At 39.2% G+C, this 15,250-nt stretch overlaps 1 protein-coding gene across 19 annotated transcripts in view; it reads left to right on the plus strand.

Annotated features, from left to right (window-relative positions):
• Positions 1 to 15,250, plus strand: part of SYNE1 (spectrin repeat containing nuclear envelope protein 1) — a 411,505-nt gene that overhangs the window by 199,512 nt on the left and 196,743 nt on the right. For all 19 annotated transcript variants that reach the window (XM_032258772.1, XM_032258777.1, XM_032258767.1 and 16 more), the window contains 9 exons: positions 764 to 2,924; positions 5,668 to 6,005; positions 6,197 to 6,341; positions 7,037 to 7,255; positions 8,322 to 8,581; positions 10,691 to 10,856; positions 11,187 to 11,339; positions 13,877 to 14,029; positions 14,634 to 14,816. In XM_032258772.1, the coding sequence (XP_032114663.1) occupies positions 764 to 2,924; positions 5,668 to 6,005; positions 6,197 to 6,341; positions 7,037 to 7,255; positions 8,322 to 8,581; positions 10,691 to 10,856; positions 11,187 to 11,339; positions 13,877 to 14,029; positions 14,634 to 14,816 (3,778 nt within the window). The remainder of the gene's footprint in view (positions 1 to 763; positions 2,925 to 5,667; positions 6,006 to 6,196; positions 6,342 to 7,036; positions 7,256 to 8,321; positions 8,582 to 10,690; positions 10,857 to 11,186; positions 11,340 to 13,876; positions 14,030 to 14,633; positions 14,817 to 15,250) is intronic.

Here is a 15,250-nt window from a genome sequence, read left to right on the forward strand (position 1 = left end):
ATCATGCATCACATGTTAGTTTCTTTCAGTATCATTTTCTAGAATATGGTAGATCAGTGCTTCTCACTGTTTAACATTACCCAAACCATCCAGGGACCTTGATACCATATAGATTCTGCTTAGTTGATAAGAGCCATAGAAAAATAAAAACATATTCTGATTTGATTAGAAGGCAATATCAGCTAGAAAGAAGTAGGCAACTTGATTTGATTCAACTGCTAGTATTGACATTTGATGAAACTTGTATGCCTTAATTACAGCACTTCGGTCAATAAATCATTAATTGAGCTACTCCCAATTATTCTAAGCTCAGAAGATCCACTTAAAGAAAATGGTGAAGTTTCAGCTGGGAGTAGTGGCTCACGCCTGTAATCCCAGCACTTTGGGAGGCTGAGGCAGGTGGATCACTTGCGCTCAGGAATTCAAGACCAGCCTGACCAACATGGAGAAACTCTGTCTTGGAGAAACTCTGTCTTGGAGAAACTCTGTGGAAATTTTGCACCACCATGCCCAAAATTAGCTGGGCGTGGTGGTGCATGCTTGTAATCTCAGCTACGTAGGAGGCTGAGGCGGGAGACTTGTTTGAACCTGGGAGGCAGAGGTTGCAGTGAGCTGAGATCACAGCATTACACGCCAGCCTGGGCAGTAAGAGCAAAACTCGGTCTCCAAAAAGAAAAAGGTGAAATGTAACTTAGCATAGTATGAACAAACATCGATATTGACTAAAACTAATTTGCTCTTATACATTTTCATGTATTTTCAGATCTGATGCAGAGAGTACAGCTGTGCATCTGGAAGCTCTGAAAAAGTTAGCATTGGCATTGCAGGAGAGAAAGCATGCTATTGAAGATCTGAAAGATCGAAAGCAGAAAATGATAGAGCATCTGAATTTAGATGACAAGGAGTTAGTCAAAGAACAGACGAGTCATTTAGAGCAACGTTGGTTTCAGCTTGAGGATCTAATTAAAAGGAAAATCCAAGTGTCCATCACCAACTTGGAGGAGTTAAATGTGGTGCAGTCCAGATTTCAGGAACTAATGGAGTGGGCAGAAGAGCAACAACCCAACATTGCTGAGGCCCTTAAGCAGAGCCCACCTCCAGAGATGGCTCAGAACCTTCTCATGGATCACCTGGCCATCTGCAGTGAACTGGAGGCCAAGCAGATGCTCCTGAAATCGCTCATAAAGGATGCAGACAGGGTGATGGCGGATCTTGGTCTTAATGAGCGACAGGTCATCCAGAAGGCTCTCTCTGATGCACAAAGACACGTGAATTGTCTCAGTGACTTAGTGGGCCAGCGAAGAAAGTACTTAAATAAAGCCTTGTCTGAGAAAACCCAGTTTCTCATGGCAGTGTTCCAGGCCACCAGCCAAATTCAGCAACATGAGCGAAAGATAATGTTCCGTGAACACATCTGTCTGTTACCAGATGATGTGAGCAAACAAGTCAAAACATGTAAGAGTGCACAAGCCAGCCTCAAGACTTACCAAAATGAAGTCACTGGACTTTGGGCCCAGGGTCGTGAATTAATGAAAGGAGTCACAGAGCAGGAAAAGGGTGAGGTGCTGGGGAAGCTTCAGGAATTGCAGAGTGTCTATGACAGTGTTCTACAGAAGAGCAGTCACCGGTTACAAGAACTAGAGAAGAATTTAGTTTCTAGGAAGCATTTTAAGGAAGATTTTGATAAAGCTTGCCACTGGCTAAAACAGGCAGATATTGTTACTTTTCCTGAAATCAACCTAATGAATGAGAGTGCCGAGCTTCATACACAGCTGGCCAAATACCAGCACATTCTTGAACAATCTCCAGAATATGAAAATCTTCTACTGACGCTGCAGAGAACTGGGCAGACCATCTTACCATCACTGAATGATGTCGATCATTCCTACCTCAGTGAAAAGCTAAATGCTTTGCCCCAACAATTTAATGTAATTGTTGCCTTGGCTAAAGACAAGTTCTATAAAGTCCAAGAAGCAATTCTTGCTCGGAAGGAATATGCTTCCCTGATTGAGTTGACCACCCAGTCTCTGAGTGAACTTGAAGCCCAATTCTTGGGGATGAGCAAAGTTCCCACTGACCTGGCTGTTGAGGAGGCTTCGTCTCTGCAAGATGGTTGCAGAGCCATTTTGGACGAAGTGGTGGGTCTTGGGGAGGCAGTGGATGAACTGAATCAGAAAAAAGAAGGTTTTCGCAGCACAGGTCAGCCTTGGCAACCAGACAAGATGCTGCACCTTGTCACCTTATATCACAGGCTGAAGCGACAAACAGAACAAAGGGTTAGCTTATTAGAAGACACCACCAGTGCTTACCAAGAACACGAGAAGATGTGCCAACAGCTAGAGAGACAACTGAAGTCTGTAAAAGAAGAGCAGTCCAAAGTGAATGAGGAAACACTGCCTGCTGAGGAGAAGCTGAAAATGTATCACTCCCTGGCAGGAAGTCTCCAGGACTCAGGGATTCTACTGAAACGAGTAGCCATACATCTTGAAGATCTTGCCCCACACCTTGACCCCTTGGCTTATGAGAAAGCCAGGAATCAGATCCAGTCCTGGCAGGAGGAGTTAAAACTGTTGACTTCTGCCATTGGTGAGACGGTGACAGAATGTGAGAGCCGAATGGTGCAGAGTATAGACTTCCAGACTGAGATGAGCCGCTCCCTGGAGTGGCTGAGGAGAGTGAAGGCAGAACTCAGTGGACCAATGTCCCTAGACCTCAACCTGCAGGACATCCAAGAGGAAATCAGAAAGATCCAAATTCATCAGGAAGAGGTCCAGTCCAGCTTAAGAATCATGAATGCGCTGAGTCACAAAGAAAAGGAGAAGTTCACAAAAGCCAAGGAACTGATTTCTGCGGATTTAGAACACAGCCTCGCTGAGCTCTCAGAGCTAGATGGAGACATTCAGGAAGCCTTGCGAACCAGACAGGTGGGTGTAATAGGACTTCACTTCTCTTTTTTCTACTCTGCTCATTTGTAAACAGGTACAAGAAATTTGTTTGCTTGGTTGGAATTGCTTCTTTAAATATTTCTGTCTAAATACTACACAGAAGCATCTTCAGCAGTGTCTTAAATGGTTATTTTAATTGTGTTTTTGTTTAGTTTTGTCCTTTTTTTCTTTTTCTGAGACTGAGTTTTCCTCTGTCGCCCAGGCTAGAGTGCAGTGGTGCAATCTTGGCTCACTGCAACCTCTGACTCCCAGTTCAAGCAATTCTTGTGCCTCAGCCTCCCAAGTAGCTGGGATTACAGGTGTCTGACACCACGCTCAGCTAATTTTTGTATTTTTAGTAGAGACGGGGTTTCACCATGTTGGCCAGGCTGGTCTTGAACTCCTGACCTCAAGTGACCCACCCTCCCTGGCCTCCCAAAGTTCTGGGATTGTAGACGGGAGCCACCACACCCAGCCAGGTTATTTTAATTGTTTATATGCATGGTATTCGTTTTATGTGGTTTCCATCTTGACTGCACTTTGCTTATAATGGTGATGCCTCAGTGAACTCTCATCTTGAAAGAGATGATAAATGGTATTAGTAACATAATTAATATTATATGTTAGTACATCGATAGTACAGTTGATTAACAGTGAATAATTAGCGATGCCCTTTGTAAACAAGGTAAAGCCTGGTATTTCTAAAATCAGTGCTAGATGAAGAATCTAAATGGAGAGAGGCAGATGGACAATGCAACCCTGACCTTGCTAGTAAGCTGCTTTCTTGTGGGTTATCCCAGTAGTTGCTCCATTTCTTCCCTCCTTCTGTGGGGATGAGTGCTGTCTTTCTCTTGCTTCCTAATAGCACAGCAAAAGAAAGACTAGAATACTCATAATTACTTGACTTGGGGATAACAAAAAGAAATGGGAGCATGTACAAACCTTCCCAGATTGGCCTAATTACGGCTTGCTCTGGGGCTTACAAGTTCTGTGCATTCAAAAATAAGAAGAGAAAAACAGTGCCTGGAAGATTACTTCCTTCAATTTCCTGGCCTCTTTTCTCCATCTCTGTCTTCAGTCTTTCTGACTCTAGGAGATGTCAGCCAAGCCTTTAGGTAAAAGATAGCTTTCATCAGGATAATGCAGTGGCTAAAGCCTGGGAGAAGGCACATCTGAGTTTTAATAGCAGCTATTTGATCTCAGGGAAATGACATCTTTGAAGTTCTGTTCCTCCTTGTAGAAGAGGGATATTAATGATTCTTTCATTAGGTTTATCTTCTTAGCATCAGGTCTGATGCAAAGTAACCTCAGATGAATCTTAGCTCTCATTTAACTTGATTTTCTGCAGAGATTAAGGTTAGCACTTCACATAGTAAAACTTTTAATATTTGGATAAAATCATAATAAACTTCTTCACGTAAAATTTCGAATTTTTAAACTATAGTACACATTAACCTTTTCAAGTTGATTCAAGGATATTGTTTAAAACAAAATTTAAACTATTTTTCTAGAGCTATCCATGTAAATAGTTATATAGAATCTAGAATGTAAAGTAAGAGCAGAAGTTACCAGAAATTTTTATTCTTGAAACACGTTTGTCAGGTAAGCTTGCTTCTTTTGAGGAGTTCTGAACTAAAATCTTAAATCTATTAAGATGATTGTACTGTTTCCATGCTGTCTTATTGATTATCTTGGTCCAACTAACTAGATGTCATGCTTCCTGGGGCATTTCTTATTTCCTCCACTGATTCTATGCTTTGCTGTCCCTCTTCTTTCTTTAATTGGTGCAATCTTATGAGTACTTTCTTTACCATTTTTATGCATCTTCGCTTGCACAGTCGCAGCTTATTGTGCCCAGCCACTGATGCATGGTTAAAGTGTTTCCTTCCCTTCTGGAATTGAATGGACCAGCCTTCCAGACTTAAACTTTACACCTTTTCTATTTTAATCTCTAAACAAGACTCACAGGTTACTGTTTCAGTTCTAGAAATTACTATGTGGTCTGGTAAATGCCAATCTGGAAGTTTGGTGTTACTATATTTCTTTTTTTTTTTTTTTTTTTTTTTTTTTTTTTTTTTTTTTTTTTTTTTCTTTTTAATTGAGACAGAGTCTGGAGTGCAGAGAAATGATCTTGGCTCACTACAACCTCCACCTCTTAGGTTCAAAGCAATTCGAGTGCCCAGCCTCACAAGTAGCTGGGTTTACAGGCATGCACCACTATGCTCAGCTAACTTTTGTATTTTTAGGAGAAACAGGGTTTCACCATGTTGGCCAGGCTGGTCTCAAACTCCTGGCCTCGCCTCAAGTGATCTACCTCCCTCAGCCTTCCAAAATGCTGAGATTACAGTCATGAGCCACCACACCTGGCCATGTTGTTATACTTCTAAACAACTGATACATTCTTGCTCTTCAGTAAACATTCATTCTGCCACATATCACCAAGCATTATATTATTTCTCAGAGAGGGAAGTTTCAGAACTAGTGAAGATACTGACATAAATTTCGATCCCATTTCTTTTCTTAATATTTAATTTAATGGCAATAACAAAATTATAATAAGAATAGCATAAGGAAAAATCAAGGATAATGATGGCACCACAAAAATATTCCAGTAACTTACCAATTCACTTAAACAGATACACCCATGAGACTGAGGACTGGGAAACAACTGAATGACTGAAACTCTTTCCTGCAAACACGTTGCAAAGGAAAGTTGATTATGTTTGCAATTGCTGTTTTTCAGGCTACCTTGACTGAAATATATAGCCAGTGTCAAAGATATTATCAGGTATTTCAAGCAGCTAATGACTGGCTTGAGGATGCCCAAGAAATGTTACAGCTGGCAGGCAATGGCCTAGATGTGGAGAGTGCAGAGGAAAATCTCAAAAGCCACATGGAGTTTTTCAGCGCAGAGGATCAGTTCCACAGTAACCTGGAGGAGCTCCACGGCCTGGTAGCCACCCTGGACCCACTCATCAAGCCAACCGGCAAAGAAGACCTAGCACAGAAAATGGCTTCTCTGGAACTCAGGAGCCAGAGGATGAGCCAAGACTCTTGTGCCCAAGTGGATATCTTGCAGAGGTATTACAGGATGTTTGTGTTTTATATTTCAGTAAAATGAATTTCCACACAAAAGGTAGTAATACACAAATGATATACATTAGTACATATATTCATTCTTCTTTCGTATCATTAGATATAATGACACTAGAGTTTCCTGTAGAAATAAGTGATATCGTGTTACTTATCAATTTCTGTTGGACTCTTTCAAGATGTGCAGCTCAATGGCAAGATTACCAGAAAGCAAGGGAAGAGGTTATTGAACTGATGAATGATACAGAAAAGAAATTGTCTGAGTTTTCTTTGTTGAAGACTTCCTCTAGCCATGAAGCAGAAGAAAAATTGTCAGAACACCAGGTCAGCATTTTGGGCTTCTTTTTTTTTTTTAATATCTTTTCTCTGTAATAGTAATGGGTCTTTGCAACATGATGGCTCCAGAAACAGATCAATAAATCTTCATTTCTACCTAGACTGCTTCAATATAATAAGGACGCATTTAACCACATTTTATAGAAGTTTTAAGTTTATTAAATGCTGTTACCTGCCTTTTTACGATTCCCGTTGGAAATGCATAGCTAAGATTTTAAAAATATGTTCAGAGCAATTTGCATCTCATACGACATGGCACTTAATAAATGTCAGTAAATACTTTTTTGTTGATAACAGATTAATTTAAATAAAACTAAAAAATTAATAACTGAGTCCTCCTTTATCAGAGCAATATAAGAAAAAAATGTAACATACTAAAATATTATGTTTGCTTTACTTACATTTGCGATGCATTCTAAAAATGAAAAAAATGTTATTTTATGTAGCAAAATACACTTTTGTTTTTAATAAATAAATAATATTCACCTTACCTCATTGAAAAACTTTAAGACTAACTCTGGTTAAAAAAATAAATGTAAAAGTAAGAGTTCTAGAGGAGAATAAATTTATATAGAAACATTTCCTTCTGCAGGAAATTTTGGGCTTTACCAAGATCCATAGAACTTAAAAAATATCGATCTCTCCTTTGTCTTCTCTCTTCTGTCCCCTAACCCCAACCCTAGGCTTTAGTGTCAGTGGTTAACTCTTTCCATGAGAAAATTGTGGCCCTTGAGGACAAAGCTTCACAACTGGAGAAAACTGGAAATGATGCCAGCAAAGCCGCCCTGAGCAGGTCGATGACCACTGTCTGGCAGCGCTGGACACGCCTTCGAGCTGTGGCCCAGGACCAAGAGAAGATCCTGGAAGATGCAGTGGACGAGTGGAAGGGCTTTAACAATAAGGTAATTTCCATTGCCCATGAGCTCGTCTTTCTTTCCTCACTGATTATCATGTGTTAGGAAAAACAGTATTTTGCTCCTTTTTGAAGTCAGCATTATGAAAGTAAAAAAGAGTTTTTTAAAATCTCTATTTCAATGACATAAAAACAAAGTTATGAAGCAAAGTACAAAATGCACTGTACAGTTTAGTCCCAAGTCAGGGTCAAATTATTTCAATGAGAAAAACCAAGCAATTAAATTTTGAAAGGAGAACAAGCTCATTTTGCCCCATTGGCTTTCTTCACTGGCCTTGAAAAAGACCAAGATATTTTTTCTTTGCCATGAAACATGAAAATGAGCAGAAATTTAACTCATTACCCAAACTGTATATTTAACGTTTTCCTTTTTTATTTTTTTAAGTTGAGATAGAGTCTGTGTCGCCCAGGCTGGAGTGCAGTGCTGCAGTCTCAGCTCACTGCAACCTGTACCACTCAGGTTCAAGCAGTTCTCCTGCCTCAGCCTCCTGAGTAGCTGGGACTACAGGCACCCGCCACTACTCACGGCTTATTTTTCTATTTTTAGTAGAGACAGGGTTTTGCCATGTTGGCCAGGCTGGTCTCGAACCCCAGACCTCAGGTGATCTGCCTGCCTCGGCCTCCCAAAGTGCTGGGATTACAGGCACTAGCCACCAAGCCCAGCCACTTTTTCCAACTTTTAAAGCTCTAATGTTTTAAACCATATCTTCCCTAAAGATACTCATTTATGTTAACTTAAATATTGGAAAGAGTCTTTTGTTTGCTTAGTATAAAAAAAAAAGCTTTTTTTATATTAAATATAGTCTATGATTGTCCCAATATTATTTCGAGATTAAAGCTTTAAACCCAGAGTTATAGAAGTGATGTTTCCTTTTCTTTTAAGACAGTTGCTCAAGTTCCAGTTTCCTAAAATGTGGAATTTATCATCTTTAATTCTGGACAGAATTTATCATCTTTAATTGGTTTCATACACTAGTGCATAGTATTTATGGGAATTACCCTATTTTTTAAGTGTATTTATTACTGAACTTCATAGTATGCACATTTGTCATCAGGTTAAAAAAGCCACTGAAATGATTGATCAGCTGCAAGATAAGTTACCTGCAAGTTCAGCAGAGAAAGCCTCGAAAGCAGAACTCTTAACTCTTCTTGAATATCACGACACGTTCGTTCTGGAGCTGGAGCAGGAGCAGTCGGCCTTGGGCATGCTGCGGCAGCAAGCCCTCAGCATGCTCCAGGATGGAGCCCTCCCTACCCCCGGAGGAGAGCCCCCACTCATGCAGGAAATCACCGCGATGCAAGATCGATGCCTGAAGTAATTATGCACCTACTTTCATTCTGTTACTAAACTTGGCCTTGACTCAAGGGATAAATAGGTACTTGAGTATGAAGGTGCTCCTTCACACCACCTTGAAAATGCAGGGGTCTGGCTGGGCGCGGTGGTTCACGCCTGTAATCCCAGCACTTTGTGAGGCTGAGGCGTGTGGATCACCTGAGGTCAGGAGTTCGAGACCAGTCTGGCCAACATGGTAAAACCCCATCTCTATTAAAAATACAGAAATTAGCTCGGCATGGTGGCACTTGCCTGTAGTCCCAGCTACTTGAGAGGCTGAGGCAGGAGAATCACTTGAACCAGGGAGGCGGAGGTTGCAGTGAGCCAAGATCATACCACTGCACTCCAGCCTGGCAACAGAGCGAGACTCCGTCTCAAAAAAAAAAAAAAATGAGGATCTGTTCCCGTCATCTTTGCTTTTCAGTTTCCTTAACTCCTTATCTCTTCAATCATTTGTTTGACAGATGCATATCTGATAGTACTTAGAGATACCATGATGTGTCTACCTTCATGTCGTTTATAGTCACGCAGCAGAGATAGGCAACTAAGGCAGCCTTAAGTGTGAAAAGGGAGCTGAGGGAATCCATGCAGAGACAAGCAGACGAGGAGAGAAATTTAAGCAGAAGCCTGAGCAGGATGGAGATAGGCATTGCATTTTGCAAACAGGGGAATGACATGCAAGAAAGGGATAAGCATGTCACTTTTTTTTCTATAATTTTTTTTTTAAATAATAGACGGGTTATCGCTATGTTGCCCAGGCTGGAGTGCAGTGGCTATTCACAGGTGAGATTCCACTACTGATCAGCACAGGAGTTTTGACCTGCTCTATTTCCTACCTGGGCCGGTTCACCCCTCCTTAGGCAACCTGGTGGTCCCCTGCTCCTGGGAGGTCACCATGTTAAAAGTGTGTCACTTTCAAGGAGCTCCTAAGGGTGATTTACAAAAAATGAAGCATGAGAGGGAAACAGCTGAGAGCTATTAAGAATTTAGTTTCGATAAAGTTTGAGAACTGTTTGGCTATCTGGGGTGACAGGGATAGAGGAGCAAAGATAATACCACAGTCCAGGTAAATAATAGCCATTGACTGGCAGTGAATTTAGTAGAAAGAGCAGGTTAATCTTGATATATAACTAGCCCTGATTCACTTCTTGGGCCAGAGAAAAAATATTCATAGATAATTTAATTTCTACATTTACTAATATTACTTCATTCATGTCATTTATTAATATTACCTCATTCATGTAATTTACTAATACTACCTCATTCACCTCTCCCTTATAGGTGATGTCAGGGTAACCTAACACTTTTTAAAATCTTTTTACAAAATTTACATTAATTCAAATAAGGACTTGAAATGTGAACATTATTAACACAATTAATCATGAAATTTTCAAAGCTTGATTCTTTCTTTAAAGACTACTTTCTTTTTTTCTTTTTTTTTGAGACAGAGTTTCACTCCTGTTGCCCAGGCTGGAGTGCAATGGCATGAGCTCAACTCACTGCAACCTCCACCTCCCGGTTCAAGCGATTCTCCTGCCTCAGCCTCCTGAGTAGCTGGCATTACAGGTGCTCACCACCATGCCCAGCTAATTTTTGTATTCTTAGCACAGATGGGGTTTCTCCATGCTGGTCAGGCTGGTCTTGAACTCCCAACCTCAGGTGATCCACCTGCCTCGGCCTCCCAAAGTGCTGGGATTACAGGCATGAGCCACCATGCCCAGCCTAAAGATTACTTTCTAATAGCCATATATATTCCAGTTACACTTTACTTTTAAATGTAGCATTTTAGTAGATTTCCACAGGGAAAGTAAATAATCAAATAATCTCCAGGATACTTCAGATAGGAAAATTAATTGCAATTTAGTGGCATGTGAGACAGTCAACTCAATTTTTCAGGGATAAATTATTCACTTTATATGACATTTATTCTTCTTTTATACATGACCTGAAGTGCTACTGGAAGTGTCTTTACTTGCAGGCAAGATATTAGATTTCCCATTTCTGTGTACGTATTGGATAAAATGTGGTCAACTATTAGGGGTTCCTTTTACTTCACATGACTTCTGTTTCATCCCTGTAATGTGTCTGAAGCATGCAGGAGAAAGTGAAGACTAATGGAAAGTTGGTGAAGCAAGAGCTGAAGGACCGAGAAATGGTGGAGACTCAGATCAATTCTGTGAAATGCTGGGTTCAGGAAACGAAAGAGTATTTAGGGAATCCAACAATAGAAATAGATGCTCAACTTGAAGAACTTCAGGTATAAAAAAAACTCCTCATTCCCTTTATCCATCATTTAAAAAACAATTGCCCTGATTTTCATAGGACATACTTATATGTATGTATTGAATATTGAATTTAAAATTTTCAGAAATGTGTTACATAAAAGATATTTAGTGTCACTTCATGGGATTTTCCTTTGTTTTTTAAAGTGAACATACTTTATATTCGGAGACAAAAGAAGAGCGTTGTATTATTTTAAGATATTTCTCTAATTCCACACTTAATTATATGTTGATGAACAATATACAGCTTTGTGTATAACAGCCTGCTTATCAGGTTCCCAGAAATTTCTTATTTTGATCTTCAGATTCTCCTAACAGAAGCCACAAATCACCGACAGAACATTGAGAAAATGGCGGAAGAACAGAAGGATAAGTATTCGAGTCTTTATACCATATTGCCTTCTGAACTCTCCCTTCAGTTGGCTGAAGTGGCGTTGGACCTAAAGATCCGCGATCAGGTAAACCTATGATCAAGAAAGAGTGTCTTTCTATTTTGTTTACAGGGTCACTGCTCTTGTGTGAGTTATTGATTTATACAATCATGTCTTTTTGGAGACAGAGTTTTAAAAAAATAGATGGCTATAAAACAATAATATTAAAGTAGAGGTCTTTTTCAGAGGCAAGATGATCATAGATATGACCAATAATGCCATATAATAAAAGATAATTTTTCTGCTTCCCCTCACCTTTAAAAAAATGACTTAAAGAAACAAAAAGTAAGATATATTTCATGTGTTCAGTAAATATTTAGTGAATGCCCAGAGTGTACCAGGGACTCTTCCAGCTGTTATTTCATTTCAGTAGTGCAACAAAATATCCGTTAAGTAGGTGAAGATATTGGAGGAAAGGGAAAAATCAAAGTAAGAATAATAAGGTCAAGGCAGGGATGAGTTATTACCTAAAATGCATGCAGGTGGGTCCCCTAATGTTGCTAGAGAAGAGCGATCAGTGTAACCCTAGCTTCTAAACACCCAAGGAAAGGAGTGAAAAGAAACATAATCCTGTCTATAAATCTAAAAAACAAATATTCTTGTTTCTTTAAGAAGAAATACGTAGTCCTTTTTGGTGTTGAGACCAGAGTGACATTTCTATCTCTGGTCTCATGAAGGGCACCATTTCATGTAGTGAAAATAGACTCAAATAACATCTGCATGGAAATATAGATTTTTAGGACTCTCTTTGTGGCTTATTACTAAAGCTATTAACATTTAATTAAAACCATTGTATATGAGACAAAGAGAAGATATACTACAATTCTAAACTACCCGTTGAAATAAAAAGTAATATCCCATTATACAAACTATAAAATTCAAACAGTTGTCTCTACTTCTGGAATCTTTAGTGTATGATGCAAAGTGTTTTTAAAATCTCATCAAAATCTGATCCTACTGCATCAGGACTTTGACCTAAACTACTATTATATGCTATTTACTATTTTAAGTATTTAATTGCTATATTTGGCTTTTCTTCTTAGACAATGGAAGCTCTATTGGGAAGGATGATTTGGCAGGTTCATGTTCCTTTTGTATTTTTGAGACAGAGTCTCACTCTGTCCCCGAGGCTGGAGTGCAGTGAAACAATTTCAGCTTACTGCAACCTCTGCCTCCTGGATTCAAGCAATTCTTGTGCCTCAGCTTCCCAAATAGTGGGGATTCTAGGCATGCACCACCATACCCAGCTAATATTTTATATTTGTAGTAAATAGAGACAAGGTTTTGCCATGTTGACCAGGCTGGTCTCAAACTCCTGGCCTCAGGTGATCTGCCTGCCTCAGCCTCCCAAAGTGCTGGGATTACAGGTCTGTGCCTCTGCACAGCCATGGTTGCTTTTTGTTTTTTTGTTTGTTAAGTTTAAATTTAAGTTTTTCTCTGGATAAATTTCCCTATAATATACTTATTCATATGTATTTCATTTACTTTGACACTCAAAATAATGAAGGCCAAAACACACCATTAGCACTTTTAATGATGTGTTTTCTCTGTACTAAAAAGGTTTTTTAATTAAAGACCTTTAACTTATATAAAGAAATGTTTCTCCACTTCAACATCTTTTCTTCGGCATTTTATTATAAGCAACAGTTTGGATGTTTATTATCAAATCAAACCAAAGCCATTGGAAATTTGTAAATGACAATTGTCTTTTTTCACCTTCCTTTCCATTAGATGTGCTTAATACTTTGTTGGCATAGTATAGGGTTGTAGTTGGAAAGTTCCAAAAGGAGGTTACAGATCATTAACAGCCACTTATTAAAAGGTGCTTGGAAGCAAATCAGTGTGTCTCCAACTGTTTGGGAGGATTTTCCATCTTATGAAGAAAAAGGCTTAGAGTTGTGTGTGCTCAAGGTCATTAAGTTAGTTAATGGAGAAGATAGGATTCAAACTCAGCTGTCTACACAACCATCTATAATGAGTATTCTGTAAAGATTTTTTTTTTTTTTTTGAGACAGAGTTTCACTCTTGTTGCCCAGGCTGGAGTGCAGTGGTGTGATCTTGGCTCACTGCAACCTACCCTCCTGGGTTCAAGAGATTCTCCTTCCTCAGCCTCCCGAGTAGCTGTCATTACAGGCACGTGCCACCACACCCAACTAATTCTTTGTATTTTTAGTAGAGACAGGGTTTCTCCATGTTGGTCAGGCTGGTTTCAAACTCCTGACCTCAGGTGATCTGCCTGCCTCTGCCTCCCAAAGTACTGGGATTACAGACATGAGCCACCATGCCCGGTGGCTTTTTTATAAATATTTAATAAGTGAATTTCTCTACACACATTGCTTGTATCTTTGTTGGAACACAAAGAGTGCAGTAAATACATAAAGCTGGTGAAGTCAGGTAACAGGGAAAGCGAGAAGAGCTTGTAACGAACTGCACATTGCTGGTGTGACTAAGCATATCAGTGCCAAGGCAGTTAAAATGTGTCTTGTCAACATCATTGAAGATTTTTAGTATATATTATCCATTTTTAACTATGGCTTGTTTTGCTGTTCTCACTGACTTTTTAGATCCAAGACAGAATAAAAGAAGTTGAGCAGAGCAAGGCCATGAGCCAGGAACTCAGCCGGCAAATTCAGAAGATAGCTAAAGACCTCACAACTATTCTAACTAAGCTGAAAGCAAAGACAGATAATTTAGTTCAAGCTAAAACTGACCAAAAGGTAAGAAGCAGAAATAGAAGGGGTGACTACTGAACGAATTAAATAGTTTTTGGAATCATTTTTACTTGGGGATATAGGATAAAAACCTTTTAGAAACCTTTATTGAAACCAAATAGTAAAAGCAGGTGGTAAAGAAATTTTATAGTTGAAGCAACACAGATCCATTTACATAACTTATTATAATTGAACAGTATTAATAAATATACATACATGTATGTGTGTGTAAGAAAGACAAGTGTCAAAGGAGAAGTAAATGATGATTTAGGAATACAAGTATATATATTCCAAAGTGGATTGTGTCCTTAGTAGCTAAATTTGTGTCTTTCCTCTGTTGATGAGTTCAGGGACTCTAATCCTTTTTGGGTGGGGCAGAAGGAAAATGTTAGCCCTCTCACTCAGCCTCATAGGAAATAAACACCAGAATTACAACATATCCTGCTCTGCCTTTCCAGCCGAAGAAACAAAAATGACCGGATCATAGTAGAATTATAGTAGAATTATTCATTATAATATTTGGCTTTGACAAAAATCAGCCTGATCTTGTAAAACCTGGAGAAATTTATTTTCTGTTCTCTAATGTTCTTTCATTTTGATGACCGTCAAGGTGCTGGGAGAGGAATTAGATGACTGTAATTCAAAGCTAATGGAATTAGATGCAGCAGTACAGAAATTCTCAGAACAGAATGGCCAACTGGGTAAACCACTGGTCAAGAAGATAGGAAAACTGACTGAACTTCACCAGCAGACCATAAGGCAGGCTGAGAATCGGCTCTCCAAGCTCAATCAGGTATGTGTTCTGTGCCAAGTAATCCAAGTCCTCCAAGGCAGAAACTTCAATGTTCTGCTTTTCTCTTTTGAAAATAAAAAATAAAAAAACAAATAAATAAATAAAAAGATAAAATGGACAATGGGAGAGTAGTTTAGGTGTAGCTTATTTCATGCTGCACCTGTGTTCCTAAGACTTAGGTATAAAGCAGCCCTTATTTTATATCCAGCCATATGGTATAGTCACTGACAAAGGTGGTCCTATAAATGAACTTTGGAGTGAATGTTTTGTAAAACTGAGAAGTATTTTATAAAATAAATATTCACCCATTAACATGTTTTATGAAATCAGTTTGGGGTGAATTCAAGTATCTTTAAGTAAGCTACATATCTATCAGCTTACATTGATTTAATAGGTTCAGGTTGTGAATCTGTAATAATTGTTGCATATAGGCT

Source organism: Sapajus apella, unplaced genomic scaffold, assembly GCF_009761245.1.
Source record: "Sapajus apella isolate SASKATOON/1434 unplaced genomic scaffold, GSC_monkey_1.0 scaffold105, whole genome shotgun sequence".
Lineage (NCBI taxonomy): Eukaryota > Metazoa > Chordata > Mammalia > Primates > Cebidae > Sapajus > Sapajus apella.